This window comes from Vipera ursinii (genome assembly GCF_947247035.1).
Source record: "Vipera ursinii genome assembly, chromosome: 7".
Lineage (NCBI taxonomy): Eukaryota > Metazoa > Chordata > Lepidosauria > Squamata > Viperidae > Vipera > Vipera ursinii.
Window position 1 is genome coordinate 25,975,235 of NC_139521.1, and position 27,857 is coordinate 26,003,091.

The window sequence follows — 27,857 nt, forward strand, 5'->3', positions numbered from 1 at the left end:
ATTAAAGGAGACCATCTAGTTATCAATTTTCCAAAGGAACTGGCCCATTTATAACCATTAAATCGCTGCCCTAGAGGCTCAGATCTCCATATTTGCTCTAGTATATTTATCTTCAATTCAGTCTGGTCTTCTTCTTCCTCAAGTTTCTGGTTTAAGTAAAAAGTCATGTCCAATGTTATGGTTGTTGTTTGGTTGTCTAGATTTTCAGTATGCTGTACTTGTTGATCTTTAACACCCTCTGTCTTGGTATTACTTTCTTCTGCTTCTATTGCTTTTTGGGTTGTAAGTTCTTTAGTTGCAGTCAGGGTTTGACTGTAAAAATTCTCAGTAGATTGTACTTGTTCTTTAAAATCCTCTGTCTTTGTATTAATTTCTTCTGCTTCTGTTGTTTTTTGAATTGTAATTTCTTTAGTTGAAGTCAAGGTTTCATTTTGTAGATTTAAGCTGGCATCTTTGTCTTTTAATCTGGATTTAATTATCTTAGTAGCTCCAAGAATTTTTTCAAGTATAAGTTTAGAATTAGCTGAGGTTTTTTTGCTGGTACACCTCCATTTCTAGGATGGCTATAGATAGTCCTTTAGTGGAGGCTATTTTGAAACAAGAGTCAGTAAGTGTTCACCTCCACAGTTCTTAAAAGACAATTTCACCGCCCAGCTGTTCTCTCCGTCAGGAGTAATCACTTGCTGTACCAAGCTTTGCCACAAGATGTCCCCAATAGCATTGAAAGTCTTTTTCAAACTCCAAGCTAGGTTTTCATCCAATTTGAATTCTTTTTAAACTTTTTTACAAGTAGATAAGGTAACAGGTCCCAGTAGAATTAAGAACTTTTTGGGTCCCCAAATATCAAGAAGATGCAAATCCAATTACTTAGTCGTTCTTTTTAAGGCTTTATTTCCCCTACGTAGTCAGACGCCACCATATTAGAGGGTGGGGGGAGGAAATTTCAAGAAGCTTTTACAGGAAAATACTTGGGATACAAAGAAGGTAGGATCTCACCCAATTCCTCTGCGGTGCTTTCAATGTGCTTGATAATAATTTTGGTTTCGCTCGTAGTGGCTTAGTGATGGGCCATGCTAATGGCTGATCTTTTCCCCGTCAGTTTGAAGAGCTGCCCTGGATTAATCGGAAGGGCTGCCACCCTTCTGCGATCAATTGGGGGGTCCTCTTCATGCTTGTCACCCCTCCAGGGCAACCTCTGCCCCTTTTCAGGGTCCCCCGGCGAGAGAAAAACTGGAGGCGGAGAGAGCGATCACCGCGCACGTGCCGGCACTGCAATCGCAAACTGGAAGCCCCTGCTATCAACTACTCTTAATAAAAGTTCCTGTTGGAAGAAATTGCTTCCAAAAGTTCTGCTTTCTTAAGATGTGGGATTGAAGTGGGTCCTGACATTAAACAGGATCTGAGATTTCCTGCGCAGAACGATTAATTAAGGTGGTGGGAACATGCAGCCACAAACCTCTGTGGTTGATGAGCGTAGGAAAGAAAGACAAGTTGGAGAAGAGATCAAGAAAGGTGGCCCTGAGACAAGGCAGCCACCAACCCGGATGGAAGCAAGAAATGGAGAGATCCCTTCACCTTAGTGAAGAGGAAGGGGATCATGCACAGCACTCAAGTTGGACCCTAGAGAAAGCTATTCACCTGATGAAATGAACCCTCAGCTCTCTCGGGGATGAGAAACCTGAACCTTGGGTCACAGCCAGAGACACTGAAGGGGAATCGGAAGCTGAAGTTCCAAGGATGTCCACCAAAACCACCGAGACAGCAGCTACTGCTTTGGCAGTCTCCACTCCCCGCCTACCTGCAGCGGCCAATCAGGATGGGAGACATCACCATCGGCAGCGAAGGTACCGACCTCTGGACGTGAAATTCAGGGGAGAGCCGCAACGCTTGGGGTTCTTCTTAACCCAAGTCCTCAGCTACATGGAAAAATACGGACAAGACATCCCCAACGATGAAGCCCGTATCTGTATTGTGCAATCTGCTCTGGATGGGTCGACCACAGATTGATGGTGAATCTGTATGATTTCAATGCCTCAGAGCTCCACAACTTCAACCACTTCATGTCCTCACTGAGAAGGCAATTTGAGGACCCCTGACTGACCGAAAAGTCCCTGAGAAGATCAAAACAGTGAAACAAGGCAGACGCCTGGTAGCTGAATATACGCCTTCGTCAGCAAGCTGAACTGGCCGGAAGACATCCTCCTTAGCCACTTTAAAGATGGCCTAAACTACATCCTGTACAATGCTTGCCTGCCCCGAGGAAACCCACGCCGACTGGTACGTCCTGGCGGAGGAAGCAGAGATCAACCTGAAGAGGCACTGCCGAGGGAAACCGTGGGGCTGCTCACCCCCTGAACTGTTGCACGCACTACCAAAGCCATCGGCCATGGCCAAGAAGTCAACAGGCTGTTTCAAATGCGGGAGAGAGGGGCATCGTGCCGCAGAGTGCCGCTCAAAAGCCCCTCAACACAACCCAGATCGATCACCGGCAGGGAAGTCAGGGAAGACCCCAGCCAATACACAAGAACCTGCCATGAAGGCAACAAAGGCTGTAGAGTCTCCTGTTCTGAACCAGCCTGCTACCGGCCTTGCAATAAGGCAAACCCCTGTTCAAACAGTAGAGACTGGAGAGCGTCTGAGGCTGAAAAGCATCTGCCAAGATTTATTACTCAAACAACAGAACAAGAAACAAAAACACTGGAACTTGAATCCTCAAACGGAAGGGTTGCTTTCAGCAACCAGCCCTTCCCCAAACACTCCTTTTATTTAGAGTTCAGGGCGTGGTCTCCCTGTGCCTCCTCCCGAGGAGTCCCACAGCCTTTCTCTGCTTGGTCCTGCTCGACTGCCTCCTGCGTCGGGCGTCCTTGAACAGGGCCAGCTGTGGGTCATCATCCTCCGCACTATCGGGCTCACGCAGCTGAGAAGAGGGCCCCGGCTGGGGGCTCTGCGAAGCCTCCAAGCCGTCATCAGCCAGTTCGTCTTCCACACCCTCCTCCTCCCCCTCATCCGAGTCATCCGAGACATCTGAGCCGGCTGCCGGACCCACAGGCTGGCCCTGAGTCACAACACTATCCCGCACCGCAGGGCCCTTCCCCCGGGGCTGCCGATCCGGATGCGGTCGGGATGGGAATTGTTCGTGAAAAGCAGTCACCAACGCAGGGGCATGAACGGCGGTCGCGTCTTCCCATGTGAAGTCCTCCGGCCCGTACCCTTTCCACTCGATCAGGTACTGGAAGCGACCTTTCAGCCAGCGGGAATCCCAGATGCTGGCGACCTCGTACTCGGGGGTGCTGCCTCCATCACGAGGTCCTGATGGGGGAGGTTCCGCTTGGCGAAGTGGACAAGCCGGTTGTTCGGGGACCAACAAGGACCGATGGAAGACGGGGTGCACGCGCAGGGAACGTGGCAGAGTTAAACGATAGGCGACCGGATTGATGACAGCCTCGACTGGGAACGGTCCAAGGTAACGGTGGTCCAGCTTCCTCGCCGGCCGTGTGGATGGTAGGTTCCTGGTGGACAGCCAGACCCGATCCCCCACCGATAGTGGAGGCGTATCCCTTCTCGACCGATCGGCGAACCTCTTGTAGTCGGCCTTGGCCTTCTCCAGCTGTCGTCGCACCAACCGATGGATCGCCTGTAACTCCGCCATGAAGTCGTTCGCTGCCGGCTCCGGTGAGTCCACGGGAGAAAGGGGGAAAAACCGGGGGTGATAACCCACATTGGCCAAGAACGGTGTCATCTGCGTGGAGGTGTGCTGCGAGTTGTTAAAGGCAAACTCGGCTATGGCCAAATAGTCCACCCAATTGTCCTGCTGCAGGTTAACGTAGCAGCGCAGATACTGCTCTAAGATACCGATGACCTTCTCGGTACCCCCGTCAGTTTGAGGATGATGCGCGGACGAGAGGCAAACCTTAATGTCCAACGCACGCATCAACTCCTGCCAGAAGCGGGCTGTAAACTGGGCCCCCCTATCGGAGACGACTCTATCGGGGAGGCCGTGCAGCCGAAACACCTGTTGGATGAACATGCGACTAGTGGCGCGAGCTGACGGTAAGCCGCGACAGGGAATGAAGTGCGCCATCTTGGTCAGCATGTCCACCACCACAAACACTGTCGTGAAGCCGGAGGATGGGGGTAGATCTGTCAAAAAGTCCATGGACACAGCCCCCCAGGGTCTCTTGGGTGTTGGCAAGGGCTGCAGTAAACCAGGCGGGGCCCCTGTCGCTGACTTGGCCTGCCTGCATGGGATGCAGGAGGTGACATAAGACTGGACGTCGTGTCGGACTCGGGGCCACCAGAAGGTACGGGAGACCAGGTTCAGAGTCTTGAACAGACCAAAATGCCCCGCAGCCGGGTTATCATGACACTGGCTGAGGACGAGTCCCCTGAGTGGCCCTCCCGGAACATAGAGCCGGTCACGATAATACAAAAGTCCATCCGTAACCGACCAAGGCAAATCTGGCCCCACCTCTTCCTTCCGCTGAGCCACCCACGCCTCCTGCTGCTGTGCCTCCCGGATCCGAGCCCGTATATCAACCGGCTCCCGCACTGCAGCAAAATACTCGACAGGGATCACTGTCCTGGGCAGAAGCTTGTCTTCCACTCGGGTATATTCGGGCTTCCTGGACAGAGCATCCGCTCTCTGATTGTGCCCGCTTGGTATGTACCGCACCCGGAAGTCAAACCTCGCAAAGAAAAGGGACCACCGGATCTGGCGTTGGTTCAAATTCCGAGCGGTCTGCAGGCTTTCCAGATTCTTGTGGTCCGTCCGGACCTCGATTTGATGCCGCGCCCCCTCCAGATGATGCCTCCAAGCCTCGAACGCCGCCTTGATGGCCAGCAGCTCCTTCTCCCAGATGGTATAGTTGCGCTCCGAGGGATTCAATTTCCGAGAGTGATACGCGCAAGGGAAAAGGGTACCGCTGGGCGTCGTTGCCTGGAGTAACACGGCCCCAATGGCAATGTCGGAGGCGTCCGCCTCCACGACAAACGGCCGTTGCGGGTCAGGATGCTTCAAGATGGGCTCCTTCATGAAGGCGTCCTTCAAAGCCTGGAACGCCTGTTGTTCGGGGGCGTTCCACTGGAACCGAGTCTTCTTCTGCAGGAGCCGGGTGAGGGGGGCTGTCAAGGCAGCAAAGCCAGGGATGAATGTTCGATAGTAGTTGGCAAATCCAAGAAGTCGCTGAACATCCTTCACGCGACGCGGGGGTTGCCAACTCTGCAACGACTCAACTTTACTCGGTTCCATGGCGATGCCCTCAGGAGAAATGCGGTGACCCAGGAAATCGATGGTCACCTGGTAGAACTGGCACTTCTCCAACTTGGCAAACAGCCGATGTTCCCGGAGGCGCTGCAGGACCTGACGGAGATGCTGATGATGCGCTTCACGCGACGGGGAGTAAATCAGGATGTCGTCCAGGTAGATTACGACAAACTGGTCCAACAGATCCCGAAAGATGTCGTTCATAAAATGCTGAAACACAGCGGGGGCGTTGGTCAGGCCAAATGGCATCACCGTGTACTCGAAATGTCCATAGCGAGTACCAAACGCCGTCTTCCACTCATCACCCGGCCGAACCCTGACGAGGTTGTAAGCTCCACGCAAGTCCAGTTTCGTGAAGATCTTAGCCTCCCGGAGTCGGTCCAAGAGCTCGGGGATGAGGGGCAGCGGGTAACGGTTGCGCACCGTGATGGCGTTGAGTTTCCGGTAGTCACAGCAAAGCCGTAACTCGCCCGACTTCTTTTTGACGAAGAGCACGGGCGCAGACACTGGCGAGGACGAGGGACGGATGAAACCGCGAGCCAAATTCTTTGTCAGGAAGTCCCGCAATGCAGCCAACTCGGGCTCCGACATGGAGTACAAACGCCCCACTGGGAGAGGCGCATCAGGGACTAGATCAATGGAGCAGTCGTAGGGCCTGTGCGGGGGTAATTGGTCCGCCTCTGACTCGCTGAACACATCAGCAAAGTCAGACAGTTCGGGAGGCAAGGAAACCCCTGAGGAACCCTCCACCTGGCCGGCACAGATATGGCGGGTGTGGTCCACGCACTGCAAACTTGGGAAGGTGACCAAGTTCTGAGACCAATAGATCTGTGGATCATGCGCCCGGAGCCACGCCAGTCCCAAGACCACGGGGAAGTGCAGATCCGAAGTGATGTAGAACTGGATGGCCTCCACATGGGAACTGATGGCCATACACACTGGTTGCATGGCGGCCGTAATAGGCCCGGACAGGAGCACTCGACCATCGATAGTCTCCACTAGCATGGGCGGATCCACCGGACACTGGGGAACAGCCCATTTGGCCACAAAGGCCGAGTCCATAAAGTTAGTGGTAGCCCCAGAGTCAATTAAGGCATGGACCGGAATCCCCTCTGGCTTGCCAGGAATGATCAGACGTGCCTCCAAAATCAAATGCCGTGGAGGTTCACAGGCACCGTTGGAATGGCGTCGCTCGGCGTGGTCGTGGTGGGTCGCCCGATCTATCACACCGTCTAGATCGGGCTCGGGCCGTTTCCCGACAGCAAAGTAGGGGACTTTCTCGGGGCAGGCTTGGTCACTGATGCCCGCTGATGCTTCTTTGGGCAAGAAGCAGCCAAATGTCCAGGGTCCCCACAGTAAAAACACAACCCCCCCGATCGTCGTCTGTCCATTTCCGTCACCGATAGACGGGACCTGGTGGCACCCAGCTCCATTGGCTCCTCCCTCTGGACTGGGGGCTCACGCTCAACAGGGGCGGCAGGGGTCTGTGGGGTGGCACGGCGACTCTTTCGCTGCTGCAGCCAGGCATCGATCCGCAGACAAAGATGGATCAGCCCATTCAGGTCTGAGGGAATGTCCACACGGGCCAGCTCATCCAACATCTCCTCCGACAATCCATCCTGGAAGGCATCCACGAGCGCAGCCTCATTCCAGGCGGAATCCTGGCTAAGCAGCCGGAAATCGCTGATATAGGCCTGTAGGGGGCGCTGACCCTGCCTCAGAGCTTTCAGGCGTCAGGTGGCAGTCTGCGCCTTAATTGGGTCCTCGTACATTAGGCGCATATGGTCACAAAACCCCCCAAAGTTATCCAACAAAGGGCTAGGTTGTGCCAGCAGAGGCGTGCCCCAACGAGCTGCATCCCCCGACAGAAGGCTTAACACGAATCCCACCTTATCCCGGTCAGTGGGGAAATCAGCTGCTCTCACGCTGATAAAAAGCTGGCATTGTCCCAGGAAGGCAGGAAACAGTTCTGGATTGCCAGCAAATTTATCCGGCATTGCTATCTGACATTTCCTCCTGGGTGGGGGTGCAGCATGTACCTGAGCTTGCAGTTGAGCCACCTGAGCTGCCAGCAAAGTGAGTTGCTGGGTGAGCTGAGCATTCTCGGCACGTAGCTGCTCCATCGTAGTAGTAAGGGGTGGGAGGCTGAAAGCAAACTGTTCTGAACCAGCCTGCTACCAGCCTTGCAATAAGGCAAACCCCTGTTCAAACAGTAGAGACTGGAGAGCGTCTGAGGCTGAAAAGCGTCTGCCAAGATTTATTACTCAAACAACAGAACAAGAAACAAAAACACTGGAACTTGAATCCTCAAACGGAAGGGTTGCTTTCAGCAACCAGCCCTTCCCCAAACACTCCTTTTATTTAGAGTTCAGGGCGTGGTCTCCCTGTGCCTCCTCCCGAGGAGTCCCACAGCCTTTCTCTGCTTGGTCCTGCTCGACTGCCTCCTGCGTCGGGCGTCCTTGAACAGGGCCAGCTGTGGGTCATCATCCTCCGCACTATCGGGCTCACGCAGCTGAGAAGAGGGCCCCGGCTGGGGGCTCTGCGAAGCCTCCAAGCCGTCATCAGCCAGTTCGTCTTCCACACCCTCCTCCTCCCCCTCATCTGAGTCATCCGAGACATCTGAGCCGGCTGCCGGACCCACAGGCTGGCCCTGAGTCACAACATCTCCACCATCTTTCAAGCGTGGGCAGGGAACTCCGGCCTACACTTCAGGGGTGGCTGATTCCTTGGGCAACTCAGAGGGCAAACCCCTGGTAAGTGGACTCATTGTGCCCATCCTCAAGACAGTGACTATATTAGCCCCCTCCATGCCTGAAGCTGTCAAAGTGAAAGCCCTAATAGACTCTGGCTGCACCCGGTGCTTCATTAGCCCAACAGTAGTGGGAAACTTTGGCATCCCGGTGAGGAGGCTGAAACAGCTGATCTCGTTCGGCCAGTTAGATGGGTCCACAGCAGGGGGGGGTGCCAGCTATCCTAGCCACTTTACCAATCCACCTATCTCTGGGGGACCACAAGGAAGACATAAGGTTTGTAGTAACCCCAGGTATGGAATGCTCAGTGATCCTAGGGCTGGCATGGCTAAAGAAATGGAACCCCTGGGTAGATTGGAAGATGGCAGAGCTCAAATTCCCAAAAGGGGATTGTGCGAACTCAACACTCCAAGGAGCCCTACCAAGCCCAGGAGTGCAGAAAGCGTTGGTGGGAGAGGAAAAGGGGTTACCCAAAATACCAGAGGAATACCGATACCTTGCCGAGGTTTTCAGCAAGGAATGGGTGGATGAACTCACTCCTCACTGACCCACAGACTGTGCCATAGAAATCAAACCCAGGGCAAAACTCCCGAAGCCCAGATTATACTCCATTATACTTCTCTAAAGAGAAAGAAGAGATGGAAAGATTCATAAACAAAAACCTAGAAAGGGTATTTATCGAACCTGCCAAGCCCAAAGTAGCCGCCCTGGTCCTCTTTAGAGAGAAGGATGGCACTTTGCGCTTGTGCATGGATTACCGTGCCCTGAATGCAATCAGTGAAAGTAACCTGTACCCCCTACCCCTCATGAAGGACATGTTATCCCACCTACTGTAAGGAAGAATTTTTACCAAACTAGAACTAAGAGAAGTGTACTACCATGTCAGGATTAAGGAAGGGGACAAATGGAAAATCACATTTAATTGTCCAATGGGATGCTACCAATTCAAAGTTTTGCCGTTTGGACTATAAGGGCCCTCTGCAATATTTATGCAATTAATCAATGACATGGTAAGGGAGCTCCTATTCAAGGGGGTCCTGGTTTATTTGGATGACTTCCTTATCTTCATTGAGTCCAAAGAGAAGCATGTCAACCTAGTCAGAGCAGTTTTAAAGCTGCCCACCTACATGCCAAACTATTGAAATGCGAACTCTTACCAGGAAAAAAATAGACTACCTAGGTTATCGCTGTTGTGACTCAGGGCCAGCCTGTGGGTCCGGCAGCCAGCTCAGATGTATCGGATGACTCAGATGAGGGGGAGGAGGGAGATGAACTGGCTGATGATGGCTTGGAGGCTTGGCAGAGCTCCCAGCCGGGGCCCTCTTCTCAGCTGCGTGAGCCCGATAGTGCGGAGGATGATGACCCACAGCTGGCCCTGTTCAAGGACGCCCGACGCAGGAGGCAGTCGAGCAGGACCAAGCAGAGAAAGGCTGCGGGTCTCCTCGGGAGGAGGCAGAGGGAGGCCACGCCCTGAACTCTAAATAAAAGGAGTGTTTGGGGAAGGGCTGGTTGCTGAAAGCAACCCTTCCGCTTGAGGATTCAAGTTCCAGTGTTTTTGTTTCTTGTTCTGTTAATTGAGTAATAAATCTTGGCAGACGCTTTACAGCCTCAGACGCTCTCCAGTCTCTACTGTTTGAACAGGGGTTTGCCTTATTACAAGGCCGGTAGTTGGCTGGTTCAGAACAGTTTGCTTTCAGCCTCCCACCCCTTACTACTACGATGGAGCAGCTACGTGCCGAGAATGCTCAGCTCACCCAGCAACTCACTTTGCTGGCAGCTCAGGTGGCTCAACTGCAAGCTCAGGTACATGCTGCACCCCCACCCAGGAGGAAATGTCAGATAGCTATGCCGGATAAATTTGCTGGCAATCCAGAACTGTTTCCTGCCTTCCTGGGACAATGCCAGCTTTTTATCAGCGTGAGAGCAGCTGATTTCCCCACTGACCGAGATAAGGTGGGATTCGTGTTGAGCCTTCTGTCGGGGGATGCAGCTCGTTGGGGCACGCCTCTGCTGGCACAGCCTAGCCCTTTGTTGGATAACTTTGGGGGGTTTTGTGACCATATGCGCCTCATGTACGAGGACCCGATTAAGGCGCAGACTGCCACCCGACGCCTGAAAGCTTTGAGGCAGGGTCAGCGCCCCCTACAGGCCTATATCAGCGATTTCCGGCTGCTTAGCCAGGATTCCGCCTGGAATGAGGCTGCGCTCGTGGATGCCTTCCAGGATGGCTTGTCGGAGGAGATGTTGGATGAGCTGGCCCGCGTGGACATTCCCTCAGACCTGAATGGGCTGATCCATCTTTGTCTCCGGATCGATGCCCAGCTGCAGCAGCGAAAGAGTCGCCGTGCCACCCCACAGACCCCTGCCGCTCCTGTTGAGCGTGTGCCCCCAGGCCAGAGGGAGGAGCCAATGGAGCTGGGTGCCGCCAGGTCCCGTCTATCGGTGACGGAAATGGACAGACGACGATCGGGGGGGTTGTGTTTTTACTGTGGGGACCCTGGACATTTGGCTGCTTCTTGCCCAAAGAAGCGTCAGCGGGCATCAGTGACCAAGCCGGCCCCGAGAAAGTCCCCTGCTTTGCTGTCGGGAAACGGCCCGAGCCCGATCTAGACGGTGTGATAGATCGGGCGACCCACCACGACCACGCCGAGCGACGCCATTCCAACGGTGCCTGTGAACCTCCACGGCATTTGATTTTGGAGGCACGTCTGATCCTTCCTGGCAAGCCAGAGGGGATTCCGGTCCATGCCTTAATTGACTCTGGGGCTACCACTAACTTTATGGACTCGGCCTTCGTGGCCAAATGGGCTGTTCCCCAGTGTCCGGTGGATCCGCCCATGCTAGTGGAGACTATTGATGGTCGAGTGCTCCTGTCCGGGCCTATTACGGCCGCCACGCAACCAGTGTGTATGGCCATCAGTTCCCATGTGGGGGCCATCCAGTTCTACATCACTTCGGATCTGCACTTCCCCGTGGTCTTGGGACTGGCGTGGCTCCGGGCGCATGATCCACAGATCTATTGGTCTCAGAACTTGGTCACCTTCCCAAGTTTGCAGTGCGTGGACCACACCCGCCATATCTGTGCCGGCCAGGTGGAGGGTTCCTCAGGGGTTTCCTTGCCTCCCGAACTGTCCGACTATGCTGATGTGTTCAGCGAGTCAGAGGCGGACCAATTACCCCCGCACAGGCCCTATGACTGTTCCATTGATCTAGTCCCTGATGCGCCTCTCCCAGTGGGGCGTTTGTACTCCATGTCGGAGCCCGAGTTGGCTGCATTGCGGGACTTCCTGACAAAGAATTTGGCTCGTGGTTTCATCCGGCCCTCGTCCTCGCCAGTGTCTGCGCCCGTGCTCTTCGTCAAAAAGAAGTCGGGCGAGTTACGGCTTTGCTGTGACTACCGGAAACTCAACGCCATCACGGTGCGTAACCGCTACCCGCTGCCCCTCATCCCCGAGCTCTTGGACCGACTCCGGGAGGCTAAGATCTTCACGAAACTGGACCTGCGTGGAGCTTACAACCTCATCAGGGTTCGGCCGGGTGATGAGTGGAAGACGGCGTTTGGTACTCGCTATGGACATTTCGAGTACACAGTGATGCCGTTTGGCCTGACCAATGCCCCCGCTGTGTTTCAGCATTTTATGAACGACATCTTTCGAGATCTGTTGGACCAGTTTGTCGTGATTTACCTGGACGACATCCTGATTTACTCCCCGTCGCGTGAAGCGCATCATCAGCATCTCCGTCAGGTCCTGCAGCGCCTCCGGAAACATCGGCTGTTTGCCAAGTTGGAGAAGTGCCAGTTCTACCAGGTGACCATCGATTTCCTGGGTCACCGCATTTCTCCTGAGGGCATCGCCATGGAACCGAGTAAAGTTGAGTCGTTGCAGAGTTGGCAACCCCCGCGTCGCGTGAAGGATGTTCAGCGACTTCTTGGATTTGCCAACTACTATCGAACATTCATCCCTGGCTTTGCTGCCTTGACAGCCCCCCTCACCCGGCTCCTGCAGAAGAAGACTCGGTTCCAGTGGAACGGCCCCGAACAACAGGCGTTCCAAGCTTTGAAGGACGCCTTCATGAAGGAGCCCATCTTGAAGCATCCTGACCCGCAACGGCCGTTTGTCGTGGAGGCGGACGCCTCCGACATTGCCATTGGGGCCGTGTTACTCCAGGCAGCGACGCCCAACGGTACCCTTTTCCCTTGCGCGTATCACTCTCGGAAATTGAATCCCTCGGAGCGCAACTATACCATCTGGGAGAAGGAGCTGCTGGCCATCAAGGCGGCGTTCGAGGCTTGGAGGCATCATCTGGAGGGGGCGCGGCATCAAATCGAGGTCCGGACGGACCACAAGAATGTGGAAAGCCTGCAGACCGCTCGGAATTTGAACCAACGCCAGATCCGGTGGTCCCTCTTCTTTGCGAGGTTTGACTTCCGGGTGCGGTACATACCAAGCGGGCACAACCAGAGAGCGGATGCTCTGTCCAGGAAGCCCGAGTACACCCGAGTGGAAGACAAGCTTCCGCCCAGGACAGTGATCCCCGTCGAGTCTTTTGCTGCGGTGCGGGAGCCGGTGGATATACGGGCTCGGATCCGGGAGGCGCAGCAGCAGGAGGCGTGGGTGGCTCAGCGGAAGGAAGAGGTGGGGCCAGATTCGCCTTGGTCGGTCACGGATGGACTCCTGTATTATCGTGACCGGCTCTATGTTCCAGGAGGGCCACTCAGGGGACTCGTCCTCAGCCAGTGTCATGATAACCCAGCTGCGGGGCATTTTGGCCTGTTCAAGACTCTGAACCTGGTCTCCCGTACCTTCTGGTGGCCCCGAGTCCGACACGAAGTCCAGTCTTATGTCACCTCCTGCATCCCATGCAGGCAGGCCAAGTCAGCGACAGGGGCCCCGCCTGGTTTACTGCAGCCTTTGCCAACACCCAAGAGACCCTGGGGGGCTGTGTCCATGGACTTTCTGACGGATCTACCCCCATCCTCCGGCTTCACGACAGTGTTTGTGGTGGTGGACATGTTGACCAAGATGGCGCACTTCATCCCCTGTCGCGGCTTACCGTCAGCTCGCGCCACTAGTCGCATGTTCATCCAACAGGTGTTCCGGCTGCACGGCCTTCCCGTTAGAGTCGACTCCGATAGGGGGGCCCAGTTTACAGCCCGCTTCTGGCAGGAGTTGATGCGGGCGTTGGACATTAAGGTTTGCCTCTCGTCCGCGCATCATCCTCAGACCGACGGGGGTACCGAGAAGGTCATCGGCATCTTAGAGCAGTATCTGCGCTGCTACGTTAACCTGCAGCAGGACAATTGGGTGGACTATTTGGCCATAGCCGAGTTTGCCTTTAACAACTCGCAGCACACCTCCACGCAGATGACACCGTTCTTGGCCAACGTGGGTTATCACCCCCGGTTTTTCCCCCTTTCTCCCGTGGACTCACCGGAGCCGGCAGCGAACGAATTCATGGCGGAGTTACAGGCGATCCATCGGTTGGTGCGACGGCAGGTGGAGAAGGCCAAGGCCGACTACAAGAGGTTCGCCGATCGGTCGAGAAGGGATACGCCTCCACTATCGGTGGGGGATCGGGTCTGGCTGTCCACCAGGAACCTACCATCCACTCGGCCGGTGAGGAAGCTGGACCACCGTTACCTTGGACCGTTCCCAGTCGAGGCCGTCATCAATCCGGTCGCCTATCGTTTAACTCTGCCACGTTCCCTGCGCGTGCATCCCGTCTTCCATCGGTCCTTGTTGGTCCCCGAACAACCGGCTTGTCCACTTCGCCAAGCGGAACCTCCCCCATCAGGACCTCGTGATGGAGGCAGCACCCCCGAGTACGAGGTCGCCAGCATCTGGGATTCCCGCTGGCTGAAAGGTCGCTTCCAGTACCTGATCGAGTGGAAAGGGTACGGGCCGGAGGACTTCACATGGGAAGACGCGACCGCCGTTCATGCCCCTGCGTTGGTGACTGCGTTTCACGAACAATTCCCATCCCGACCGCATCTGGATCGGCAGCCCCGGGGGAAGGGCCCTGCGGTGCGGGATAGTGTTGTGACTCAGGGCCAGCCTGTGGGTCCGGCAGCCAGCTCAGATGTATCGGATGACTCAGATGAGGGGGAGGAGGGAGACGAACTGGCTGATGATGGCTTGGAGGCTTGGCAGAGCTCCCAGCCGGGGCCCTCTTCTCAGCTGCGTAAGCCCGATAGTGCAGAGGATGATGACCCACAGCTGGCCCTGTTCAAGGACGCCCGACGCAGGAGGCAGTCGAGCAGGACCAAGCAGAGAAAGGCTGCGGGTCTCCTCGGGAGGAGGCAGAGGGAGGCCACGCCCTGAACTCTAAATAAAAGGAGTGTTTGGGGAAGGGCTGGTTGCTGAAAGCAACCCTTCCGCTTGAGGATTCAAGTTCCAGTGTTTTTGTTTCTTGTTCTGTTAATTGAGTAATAAATCTTGGCAGACGCTTTGCAGCCTCAGACGCTCTCCAGTCTCTACTGTTTGAACAGGGGTTTGCCTTATTACAAGGCCGGTAGTTGGCTGGTTCAGAACAGTCGCATATCCCCACAGGACATTGAAATGGAACCCGAGAAGTTGAGGGCAGTGTTAGAATGGGCACCACCTTGCACAAGGAAGCAATTGCAAAGTTTGCTGGGTTTTGCAAACTTTTACTGCCAGTTCATCCCTTCATTAGCCCAAATAGCCCTGTCCCTCACAAACCTCTTAAAAACGAGGGGGGAAACCTCAGTGAAACCCAGCCAGCCACTGAAATGGACAATGAAATGCCAAGCGGCATTCGAAAGATTAAAGAGACTCTTTTCTGCCAAACCTGTACTGAGGCACCCGGACCCGGATAAACCTTTCGTAATACAGGCAGACGCAAGCGATGTTGTGGTGAGGGCTGTACTATTATAAGAAAATGCCAAAGGGGCACTGCAACCGTGCACATACACATCCAGAAAACTCACTGAAACAGAACAATGCTGGGCTGTGTGGAAAAAGGAAGTGTACGCTGTGAGATGGTCGTTACTCACATGGCGCCATTTCCTTGAAGGGAATAAAATCCCTTTTCAGGTCTGGACAGACCGCAAAAACTTGGAAGCACTAAAAACACCCAGAAAGCTCACCTCTAAGCAGGCCCACTAGTCTCAGCACTTTCACTAATTCCATTTTCTGCTCAAACACTTGCCGAGGGGGAAATAACTTCCTGGCAGATGTCCTGTGTCGCATGCCCCAATATAACAGCATGTGTTCCACTGGTTCTAAACCACTCATGCCCGAACCACAACTGGCAGCACCAGTGACCACCAGGGCCCAGGCTAAATTAAAGCCGCAGCTGGGCAGCCAAACTGGAATCCAATTCTGGAAAACTTTAGAAACAGATGAATGGTTCCAGAAGAATAAACATGTATGCACGATCTGCCATGAGTAGGGGACTGCCATGGGTGGGGGAGAAGTCATATATACCACCCACCAGAGAGTCACTTTCATGCAGCTGTGCCATGACGCAAAATCAGCAGGATATTTTGGATTTGTAAAAACACTACATTTAATCAAGACAGTTTTGGTGGCCATCCATGAAAAAGGAAATAGAAAGCTATGTGGCTAGCTGCCCAACCTGCACAGCTGCTAAGAGGCTGTAAGGGAAATCACACAGATTGCTACAACCAGTGGCGAATCCCTCGGCTCCATGGAAAGAAATATCCATGGATTTTATAGTGGAGTTACCAGAAAGCAATGGAAACACTGTCATCTGGGTGGTTACGGACCTGTTTTCAAAATAAGTGCACTTTATCCCTTGCCAAAAAATCCCTACCGCAAAAATCTTAGCAAAACTATTTGTGCAGCACATCTACAGATTGCATGCGTCACCCCAACGCATCATATCAGATAGGGGAGTGCAATTCACATCAGTTTTGGAAAGAATTTTTATCCCAGGGACTGTCATCTAGTCATCATCCTTAGACTAATGGATCGACTGAACTTTCGAACTCAGTACTTGAGCAATATTTAAGGTGCTTTATTAATTTCCAACAAATGAATTGGATGGACCTAATTCCTTTCGAAGAGGTTGCCTACAACAAGGCAGTCCACTCCAGCATACGATATACTCCCTTTCAGGTAGCCACTGGCCAAAGTTTCAACCCTATGCCAGAACTAACCTCAAATGAACCAGCAATCCCATCACTGAAAGAATGGATATCCCAATTATAAAACACCTGGCCAGTAGTTAGGAAAGACTTAGATGAAGCTAGACTGGTATACAAAACACAAGTGGATAAAAAAAGAGTCGAACCTAGACCATTCACTGTAGGAGAAATGGTATATTTGTCTACAAAATACCTAAAATCCCTACAGCCTTGTAAAAAACTTTGTCCAAAATATATAGGATCTTTTCCAATTAAAAGAATCATAAACCCAGTAACAGTAGAATTAGAATTGCAGAAGAATCTCAGATAAATACACCCAATCTTTCACTGCAGCTTGCTGAAACTAGAACAACAATCACCCTTACGGCCAAAAATACACCCCACCTCCAATCATGATTGAAGGAGAACAACACTTCGAAATAAAAGAAATTCTAGATTCTAGGACGTACTGTGGGGCAACCCAATACCTAGTAGTGTGGAAACACCTTCCCTCTTCACAGAACATGTGGGTCCACAAATGACATGTTAGAGCATCCAAATTGCTAAAAAAGTTTCATACAGAATTTCCTGACAAATCCGACTAACCTATATACCTGTTTTGTTATCTCTACAGGTGGATCTCACTATTTTTAAGGGAGGCAGGATGTCAGAACCCATTCCTATTTCACTTCTATCTATCCCCTCTAGCCCAAAAGCAAATATCACCTTTCCCTGGGTTCTGCCATACTCCCAAGGGGAAGGCGGGATGTGTCTGCAGGTTTATTGCCTCTGCTTCCTCTATCTGCTACAATGTAACCTTTTGCTTTCGTTTATTCCCTTTGCTTCCTCCATCTGCCACAATGTAACATCTTGCTGCCCTCCACTATCACTCTCTCCGAACCTATCTCCCTAAACTGTCAGCTAGAACAAGGGAAAGAATAAAGAATGCAACTTCCATGCCTGGTTTGTTTCTACAATCCCAGAGGAAGATGTGAAGAGCCGTCAACGATTGCTATGTGATCTGGAGATGGGCCGATGTTATCTCCCCTTTTTCCACGATGGACCTAACACCTGGGGATTAGTCGTCCCACACTGGCCAGATGGACTATGGGGTGGGGTCTTGCTTGGGGATACCTTAACCTATCGTTTTCCGCGGGAAATCTCAGATCCTGTCTATTATGCCTGTTATCAACTACTCTTAATAAAAGTTCCTGTTGGAAGACATCGCTTCCAAGAGTTCTGCTTTCTTAAGATGTGGGATTGAAGTGGGTCCTGACACACTGCATATATCATTTTTTACCTTTATGCTACGTATAAAAAAGTATAGTGTTGCTTCAAAGAAAACAAATTTTTATTTCTGCATGCAACAAAAACGTTTTGAGCTCCAAAAAAAGACGCTGGGTCGAAGGTTAGTTTGAAATAAAATACGCAATGTCTATTTGGGTCCTCCTCATATTTATGAAATAAAAAGCCAGTGCAAACTATAAAAACTACAAATAGAAAAATGGAAAAAAAATTGCGAGGGAAAAAAGAGAAGGACAGGAGAAAGAGGGGGAAAAAAACCTTTCTCTTTCATCCCAATAGGTAAAAACAATTTTAGTAGCTTATCTACCATCTTTAAATACAGCATAATTATCACCATACCTCATCTCTTAACTAAAAAAAAATCAAAATATTTCATTAAACGTTCTTTACTAAAAGTCCAGTAAGGACAACCACGTATATTCATATTCTCTCTCTCTCTCTCCCTCTCCCTCCCAGCAAACCAGTTACTGGGAAAATCTAACAAATTCCAATCCTTTTTGTCTTTTAAAAGGGGCTGGCTGCCACTTGCCTGTCTCAATAACTGTCTGACAGTTCCTAGGAAACAAGACAAGTAAAATGATTACAACAGTTTGCTTTACATGCTTTTCCCAGGACTCTGAAAAGATGTCTGGAAGCCAAATTGATGCTTCACCATTTGGGTTGGGAAGAGACCAGCCTCTGCTGCAGTTCACATGCTCTCTCTCTCTTCCCTCTCCCTCCCTCCCTGTCTCACACTGCCAAATGAATAGCCCCTGCCACTCCTACCGTAGCCCGTTTGCTTCTCCCTTGTGCTCATTGCGCTCCCCTTTCACATAGATTTGGATGAGGCTTCTTGAAGAGAAGGGGGCTACCGCGCCTGAGTAACTGGAAGAGCAATCCGGGTGAGAAGGGGGTGGCCGGAATTGAGCCCAGAGCGCCTTTACCTTGCATCAGCCTTATCAAGTGAGAAGGTGCCTCCTCCGCTGCTTCTGGCCGCCTTCCTCGCGCTCCAGGGTGTGAATGAGGCTGGCACCTTGTGCATAAAAAGCACTCCATGGGTGAGAGCACGTGGGGGCTATAAAGAGCTGACCTTTACTTCAATGCTAAGCGGCTTCAAGGCTGGAGACACCTTCCTAAAGCAGCCTCAGCTGGAGCTCTTCCAGCTGCAGAGCTTCAGGCGGTTCCTGAGGAAATGCTCTTCTCCTCTGCACTCAAATCAGCTGCTAGCAGCTTGGGTGGCTCTACTTTGTCCAAGTTGAAGAAAGCGGAGGCCAGCAGAAAGCAGCTTTCTTCAACTCAGACAGAGCAGAGCCATCCAAGCCACTAGCAGCCGATTTGAGTGTGGAAGATGAAGAGAAGAAGAGTGTGAGGCCAGGTGAGAATATTGGCGATGGTGGTTGGGTGGCTGGGGAGGGGGAGATCATGGCAATGGTGTTGGCAGCTCCTCCCACCCAGCCTGTTTCCCCAGCTCCATTTGCTTGGCAGAACCCTCCCCCCACACATCTCATCTGACCCATGCACCTTCTTTCCGCACTCTTCCGTCTCTTCCTCCGCCACTGCCACGTGCAGTGCCAAGAAGAAAAGAAGTCTGTGGACAGTCCCACAAATAAAAGAAATTCAATCAATCAATTCCAACTTCACGAGATTTTGTTTTCGTGAGAAGTTGGAATTGATTGATTGAACATTTTTAGTTCCACTTTTTTTTGTGGGACTGCAAATGGGAGGCGCTGTAGAAGGCTGAAAAGCTGCATGCAGGTCGAGAGCCGCGGGTTGCCGACCCATCGACTAGGGGGACATGATAGCAGTATTCCAGTATTTGAGAGATTGCCATAAAGAAGGGGGGTCAACTTATTTTCCAAAGCACCAGAGGGCAGGACAAGAAACAATGGGTGGAAACTAATTAAGGAGAGAAGCAACCAGGAATTAAGGAGAAACTTCCTATGAGCGAGGATAATTAACCAGTGGAACAGCTTGCCTTCAGAAGTTGTGGATGCTTCATCACTGAGGTTTTTAAGAAGACACTGGAAGCTAATTGTCTGAAATGGTATAGGGTCTCCTGCTTGAGCAGGGGGTTGGACAAAAGACCTCCAATGTTCCTTCCAGGTCTGTCCTGATTGATACAAACTACAAAATCCTGGCTGGGTACAGAATAAATAGTATATGTGTCAGAATCCATTTATAGTTCATTTCTAACTCCCTATCTGTGCAAATCTAAATCTCACCCCCTTAGGGGATTCTGCAATTTCCAAGGAGGGAAAGAGAAGGCAGGGTTGTTAAGAGCCATCTCTATCTCTTAGATGCAAGGTTTGTTTATTCAGTCTGTCTGGAGGCCATCACAAAAGACCAGGGAAGAAACCCTTTGAACTAAGAAGAACAAAGATAAGGGGGGGGGGGAATTCTGGTTTGTATCTCCAACTGGAATACGAAGGGGAGGAAGTAATAATGTTGCAAATGTACTGGTGCTCTCCTTTCCCACGAGGAGTTTGACACATGAAACTTGACTGATCCGGTACTGACCAAAGGGACTGAAGGGAGGGGTTATTACTCGGGGACACTTTAAAAGTATCGATATGTGAGACAGTTTCCAGATCCTGTCTAGATTATCCACTGTCAACCATGTTTTAGTAAAAGTTCCTGTTTGGACAATCCTGTCTCTAAGAGTTCTTCTTTCCTAAGATGTGGATTGGGGTGGGTTCTGACATTATGTATGGTATATGTATGTTTTCATTTTAAATTATTGCTGGTAAAGTAAATGCAACTTATTTTCTTCTCTACAAATGGCTGTATTGAAAAATCTGTTCTAATGAACAAAACAGGATTTCTTTTTGAGTAAGCTTCTGCATATATGGCTGAGCTTTAGGCTGGTATCAAAGAATAAGGAAGATAGCTTTATGGAGCACAATCACATTTGTAAAATTCTGTTTACTATAGCTGTTACTAATAAAGTCGGTTTTAGTCTGTTAGGTTGAATCTCTGGCCTGGTCTATCTGGTGGAGGCTGACACAATGATATCCATCAGGTTGTGTCTAGTGAAATAGCTATCAGTTATAATGTTTAGCTCCAATATAAGTAGTCCTTGACTTAACCATTTGTTTAGTGACTGTTTGAAGTATTTGGCACTGAAAAAAATAGCTTACAACTATGCTTCACACTTATGACTACTGTACCATCCCCATGGTCATATGATCAACATTTGGGTGCTTCGCAGTTAGCATTTATTTATATCAGTTGCAGACTTCTGGGGTCACATCACAATTTGTGATTTTCCCAGCTGATTTCCAAAAAGCAAAGTAAATGAAGAAAGCTAGATTCACTTAACAACTGTGTGATTCACTTAACAACTGCAGCAAAAAGGTCTTATTAGCAATGGAAATTCTGGTCCCAACTGTTGTCATAAATTGAGGATTATCTGTACACAATTTATTGAATAAGCAGTTATGAACAATTAGCATCATCATTAGTAGAATGTAGTAACATGTGGGAAATATTATGGACTTGAGAAATGTATATATCCATATATCTATACCTATATCCAAGGACTGTGTTGAGTTTTATTGGCTAGTAATGATATATAATGAACCTATGCCTGACAGAGAAGCTTCTTTAACTAAAAGGAACCACAAGTGTAAGTATGTTATCTGGAATAGTTGTAGGGGCACAGCAATGGCAGAAATGAAACACAAGAACGAAATGCAAAAGGCAAGGGACCATATTATATTTTCACAGGAGAGTTATTACCGGGCATTGAACAACCTTCAAAAGGAAAAAGATTGTTTTTACTGAAGGTAATCCTAAAATGGGATACATTAATTTTTCACACACTTCTCAAAACCCAGGCGAAAAGTTATACATTTCCCTTTTTAATCATCTTTTTAGTAGTATATTTCTGTCATATATTAATAGTTCAAATGTTCATTATTGACTCCAACCTTTTAGCCATTTATCTGCTGCATTAAGCATCACATCTCGCTGTTCTTTGTAAAAATCCACCACACTAGCAAAAGATGAGAAAAAGAAAAGAGAAAAGCATAATGATGAAGAAAGTCTTCCAAATTAACAGTTCTCATGCTCAAAACAAGGAAGGTCATTTAGGTCAGGGGAGTCCAATCATGGGAATTTGAAGACTCAGCATGGCTGGCTGAGAAATTCTGAGAGTTGAAGGCCACAGATAGTCAACTCCCTGGTTTAGAGAAGACTTTATGAACTTTATAGAAATAGCAATTGGTTATAAAGACTTCTGTGCCCTAAATGACAGTTTGTAGATGTTCTTCAAAATTAAGATAATTTTTTAATTACTGCAATTTTTAAATAAAAATCTGCCAGGAGGAATACTGTATATATAATTACTATGCAAAGAACATTAAACGGCCTTTCCCTGTGTATATCTTTTTGATGCATCCAAACTATATTGAATTGGATGCATTTGAATGCATCATTCCTAATAATGACAGATTTTTTTGTTCTTTAATGATTTCAGAATCATTAAACAACAAAAAAATCTGTGTATCATTATTAGGATCATTTATTGTTCAGATAACAATTCTGATATAAATGTGAATGTAAAGTATGTATTGGATTTCAATTTTCACTGACTGTAGCACAAACTTGAATACATCTCTATCTCTTAGCTCTTTTCTAGCACAAAATGATATTTATAGATTGTTTCCTGATAGAAGAGGATGTCCAAATAATGTGGATTATGGTATTCCTATATAAAACAACATAACTAAAAACTGTGACCCAAAAGGAAAACAATATGGGATAGGAGGGAAAAAACCCTACAAATCAAATAAAAGCTTAATTTACAGTCCTACGGTGTTTCCCTGAAAATAAGCTGGTCTTATTTTTTTTTTTTCTCCAAAACAGACACTAGATCTTATTTTCGGGGGATGTCTTACCCGCTTACTGCAGCCAGGCCTCCCACGCCCTGACACTTGTCATGCCACTGCTTGACTTCTGCAGCCTCTCACAGCCACTTGTAGGACACCACATGGCATGTTGTGCCAGTGCCACTGCTTGTGGCAGGATGCCGTATGGCACATTGTGCTGGTGCTGCAGCTCGTGGTGGGATGCTGTGTGGCGTATCACGCCAGTACTGCCACTCGCAGCAGGATGCCATGTGGCGCATCGTGCCGGTGGTGCCACTTGTGGTGTGTTGCGCCAGTGCTGCCACTTGCTGCAGGATACCATGTGGTGTGTCACGCTGGTGTTGCCGTTCATGGTAGGAGGCCATGTGGCACATCACATCAGTGTTGCTGGTTGCAGCAGGATGCCATGTGGTGTATTGTGGCGTGCGCGACAGCACTGGTACAATGTGCCATGTGGCATCCTGACATAACTGGCAGCACCGGCAAGACGTGCCACATGGCCTCCTGCTATGAGTGGCTGCCAGCAACTAGAAGAAGTGGATGGGGCACAATTTAAACAGTTGGTCTCTGAGCAGAGTTCATGAGATAGTATTTCAAATGTAAAGGACAGATTTCAATTCATGTCAGTGTGTTGATTTTACGTTTTAGCCAATTTCTTGTGAAGTTATCCATTTGATATAAACTATCCAGCGCTACCAATTTTGCTTGCAATTTTTCTAGTTTCCCTAATTTGTAATTTATTTCTACAATTTCCAAAAGTCAGCATATACTGTAAAATGCAGAGTCCTGCAAAACATGTACAGTAATTCCTGATACTGTTAGAAATAGAAATTCCATTCTAAATATTTTTAATTCATTTAATTTATATTTAATTTAACCATGTTTAAAAGGATACATGTACACTTGCTGCAATTCCAAGATGTTTTAGATTACAATGTCCGGAATTCTTTGCAAGTATTTCAATGGACAGCTCTCAGAAAATTAAATCTGTACATTCAAATGAATGGACTTTAGCACAATAAATTGCATATATTATTGCGGCCACTATATTAATATGTCTTTATGTACAGTATGTGTGTGTGTATGCGTGTGTGTGTGTGTGTGTGTGTACAGAATTGTGACAGTAATATTAAAACAACATATGTTTAAAATATATACGAAAATATAATAATTAAAAATATATAATATATCAAAAATGAAGTACGCTAAATATATTTACCTCTCTACATGGTCCAGGAAACCCTTCAGTCCCCATTGTTGAAGAAGCTGGGCTATCATAATCTATAGGAATAGTAGGTCTACAGTCAGTATGTTACTTGCTCATCAACATATAACAACTATTTGCCCACTGACAAAGAAACGATCAGTCTATATTTTTTTAAAAGATATTTTATTGATTTTCCAATTTTACATATAAGTATTTAGAAGGCAATGTGGTAACTGGGTTAAACAATAGTTCAGTAATACAATCTTTAGTAGGTATCTCATGTTACATCATCAAATACTTCCGTCTCTGTTTCCCTTAACATTTGCTATTTCATATTTAAGCTAACAAATTTCTAATTGTATCAAAAGTTAGTATAAACTTCATTATAGCATTCATACATTTTTTTTGCTTATACATATCTTAATAAATCTTGATGAACAATCGATGTCCTGTTATTAAATTTTACCTAATTTTAATTTTTAATTACGTATTTCCAGTTTGATCTTTAATATCCATAGTATTTAACTTTCAGGTAACCCAAACTTCCTTTATCTCACTTCATAAAAAATATAATGTTTAAAATACACATATTAGTTACTTAACTATACTGCTCAAAAAAATAAAGGGAACACTTAAACAACACAATGTACTGTATTTAATAATAGGATGTCTTATTTTCTGTTCCCTTTATTTTTTTGAGCAGTATATATTCTTATTCTATTCCATAAACATTTTCTATTTCTCACCCTAATACATCACCACCTTAATAATAGAGTATCCTTTATTAGTTCAAATCCATCATCTATATTCTCCGGGCTAGTCAATAATTCAAACCTATTTTCTAATAGTTAGTTTACATTTCCCTTGTAAATCTAAATCTTCAATATTAAACAGATTAATCCCTTACTTTTTACTATTTTCCAACTATTTTAAATCTAGTAATCAAATTTCTCTTTGTCTCAAAATCTCCCTTTAGCCCACTAGCTGACAGTTTAGGGTCTTCTCTAATAAATCAAAAGGCCCCAGTTTTTCAACCTAATTCTAGCTTTCTTCTTTTGCCAACCAGGCTTCCATATCAATGCTTTTAAATCATCAGATAGATCTCCCTTCATTCTTGTATATATTATTTGAATTAAAGGAGACCATCTCATTGCCAATTTTCTGAAAGATCTGGTCCATTTATAATCATTAGGCTGTCACCCTGATATCCCAGATCCCTGTGTTTGTTCTGATATAGTTGTCTTCAATTCGATCTGGTCTTTTTCTTTCTCAAATTTCTTCTGGTTTGCATAGGTCATTTCCAGTTTTGGAGTTATTGTTTTGTTTTCTGGATTTTCAGCAGACTGTGCTTGCTGTTCTGTAAAGCTCTCTGTCTTCATATCCACTTGTTCCACTCCTGTTGTTAGTAGTTTTCTAGCTGCAATCAGGGTTTCGTGTTCTGGGGGTAAGCTGGCACCTTTGTCTTTCAGATTAGCTTTAAGTTTCTCAGTGTTTGCCAAAATGCTTTCAAGTAAAGATTTTAACATATCCAAAATCTTTTGTTGATCCTCCCCCATTTCTGACATAGTTAGAGATGGTCTTTCTAGTTAAGGCTATATTAAACAAGAGTCAGTAAATGTTCACCTCCACCATTCCTAGAAGCCAATTTCACTGCCCAGCTGCTCTCTCCAAGATAAGTCTCTCATAGATAATACCAAGGTCAAATCTGGGCTGTGAGCAAGTCTCTTTGTCAGAAGTAATAAAAACTGCTGTACCAAGCTTCGCCACAAGATGTCCCTGATAGCATTTAGAGTCTTTTTCAGATCCTGGGCTAGGTTCTTATCTGATTCAAATTCTTTTTACAAATAAAGTAGAATAGCAGGTTCCAGTAAGAATAGCAACTTTTTGGGTCCCCAAATTCCAAACAGAAAATAGATATTCAATTGTGTTAAGTAGATCTTTTCAAAGCTTTATTTCCCGAGTAAGCAGACACCACCATTTTAGAGCGTGGGGGAAAGTAGTTCCCTTCCCTCTCTCCTCAGAAGGGGATAATTTTTCAAGAAGCTTTTAACAGGAAAAGGAAAAGTACTTGGGGTACAGAGAAGATAAAATCTGACCCAATTTCTCCACGTTGCTTTCAGGGTGCTTGTTAGTAAGTTTTGCCTCGTCTGTCAGCAGCTTGATGATGGGCTATAAATGCCTGATCTTTTCCCCGTCAGTTTGAAGAGTTGCCCCGGATCAAACAGGAGGGCTGCCGCACTTCAACAATCACTTGGAGGTCCTCTTCATGCTCGTCACCCCTACAGGGCGACCTCCGACCCTCTTCAGGGTTCCCCAGCGGGAAAAAAATGGATGAAGGGAGCAATCTCTCATCACATCCGCCAACACCACGATCGCAAACCAGAAGCCCGATCAGTCTATAATTTTAATCATAGGTTTATTTTAACAGTGAGAATAACAACAAAAAATTCCAGAAAAATGCATTTCAAAAAAGTTTTAAATTGCTTTGCATTTTAATGAGTGAAATAAGTATTGGATCCCCTATCAATCAGCAAGATTTCTGGCTCCCAGGTATCTTTTATGAAGATAACGAGCTGAGATTAGGAGCACTCTCTTAAAGGGAGTTCTCCTAATCTCAGCTTGTTACCTGTAATAAAGGACACCTGTCCACAGAAGCAATCAATCAATCAGATTCCAAACTCTCCACCATGGCCAAGACCAAAGAGCTGTTCAAGATTGTAGACCTACACAAGGCTGGAATGGGCTAGGAGACTATCGCCAAGCAGCTTGGTGAGAAGGTGACAACAATTGGTGTGATTATTCACAAATGGAAGAAACACAAAATAATTGTCAATCTCCCTTGGTCTGGGGCTCCATGCAAGATCTTACCTTGTGGAGTTTCAATGATCAGCCCAGAAGTACATGGGAGGATCTTGTCAATGATGTCAGTCACCAAGAAAACAATTGGTAACACACTAAGCTGTGAAAAACTGAAATCCTGCAGCGCCTGCAAGGTCCCCCTGCTCAAGAAAGCACATGTACAGGCCCATCTGAAGTTTGCCAATGAACATCTGAATGATTCAAAGGAGAACTGGGTGAAAGTGTTGTGGTCAGATGAGACCAAAATCGAGCTCTTTGGCATCAACTCAACTTGCCGTTTGGAGGAGGAGAAATGCTACCTATGACCCCCAAGAACACCATCTACACTGTCAAATATGGAGGTGGAAACATTATGCTTTGGGGGAGGTTTTCTGCTAAGGGGACAGGGCAACTTTACCGCATCAAAGGAACGATGGACGGGACCATGTACTGTCAAATCTTGGGTGAGAACTTCCCTCAGCCAGGGCATTGAAAATGGGTCGTGGATGGGTATTCCAGCATGGCAATGCCCCAAAACATATGGCCAAGGCTCAAGAAAAAGCACATTAAGGTTCTGGAGTGGCCTAGTCAGTTTCCAGATCTTAATCCCATAGAAAATCTGTGAGGAAGCTGAAGGTTCGAGCTGCCAAACATCAGCCTTGAAACCTTAATGATTTGGAGAGCAACTGCAAAGAGGACTGGGACAAAATTCCTCCTCAGATGTGTGCAAACCTGGTGGCCAATTACAAACAACATCTGACTTCTGTGATTGCCAACAAAGGTTTTGCCACCAAGTACTAAGTCATGTTTTGTAAAGGGGTCAAATACTTCTTTCACTCACTAAAATGCAAATCAACATAACTTTTTTGAAATGTGCTTTTCTGGATTTTGCTGTTGTTATTCTGTCTCTGTTAAAATAATTATTTTCCCTCACTGTAGATATGCCAGGAACCAATACTATTAGTAGTATTAACAGTAGTAATAGTTGTTTGGCTTGTTCATAACTTTATTAATAATAGCTACAGAAGTGGAACAGAGAAAGGGTTCGCTGTAGAAAAACTAATACTGTATCCATCAGAGCTTTCAAACGCTCACAACTATAAACAAGTTATAAAGTATTTTAAGAGCTATTAAATAAAACCAGTGAGAGAATATTTTCTTTTTAAAATGGCCTAATATTATATAGGATTAAGGAATTATAAATAATGAAAAGCTTTTCTTCAGTGTGCTGTTTTAGATGATTCTATAAATACATGGATGTTATACTGATGTTTGTGTCTAAAAGTTAAGAGTATATATATGTATGTATGTATGTATGTATGTATGTATATATGTATATATGTATATACAGGGAGTGCAGAATTATTAGGCAAGTTGTATTTTTGAGGATTAATTTTATTATTGAACAACAACCATGTTCTCAATGAACCCAAAAAACTCATTAATATCAAAGCTGAATATTTTTGGAAGTAGTTTTGTTTGTTTTTAGTTATAGCTATTTTAGGGGGATATCTGTGTGTGCAGGTGACTATTACTG

General features: G+C 47.7%; 1 protein-coding gene across 5 annotated transcripts in view; it reads right to left on the reverse strand.

Moving 5' to 3' along the window:
* Positions 1-27,857, reverse strand: part of AADAT (aminoadipate aminotransferase) — a 122,620-nt gene that overhangs the window by 7,730 nt on the left and 87,033 nt on the right. For all 5 annotated transcript variants that reach the window (XM_083367956.1, XM_083367955.1, XM_083367952.1 and 2 more), the window contains 2 exons: positions 23,495-23,556; positions 21,337-21,401 (listed from right to left, as the gene is read on the reverse strand). In XM_083367956.1, the coding sequence (XP_083224082.1) occupies positions 21,337-21,401; positions 23,495-23,556 (127 nt within the window). The remainder of the gene's footprint in view (positions 1-21,336; positions 21,402-23,494; positions 23,557-27,857) is intronic.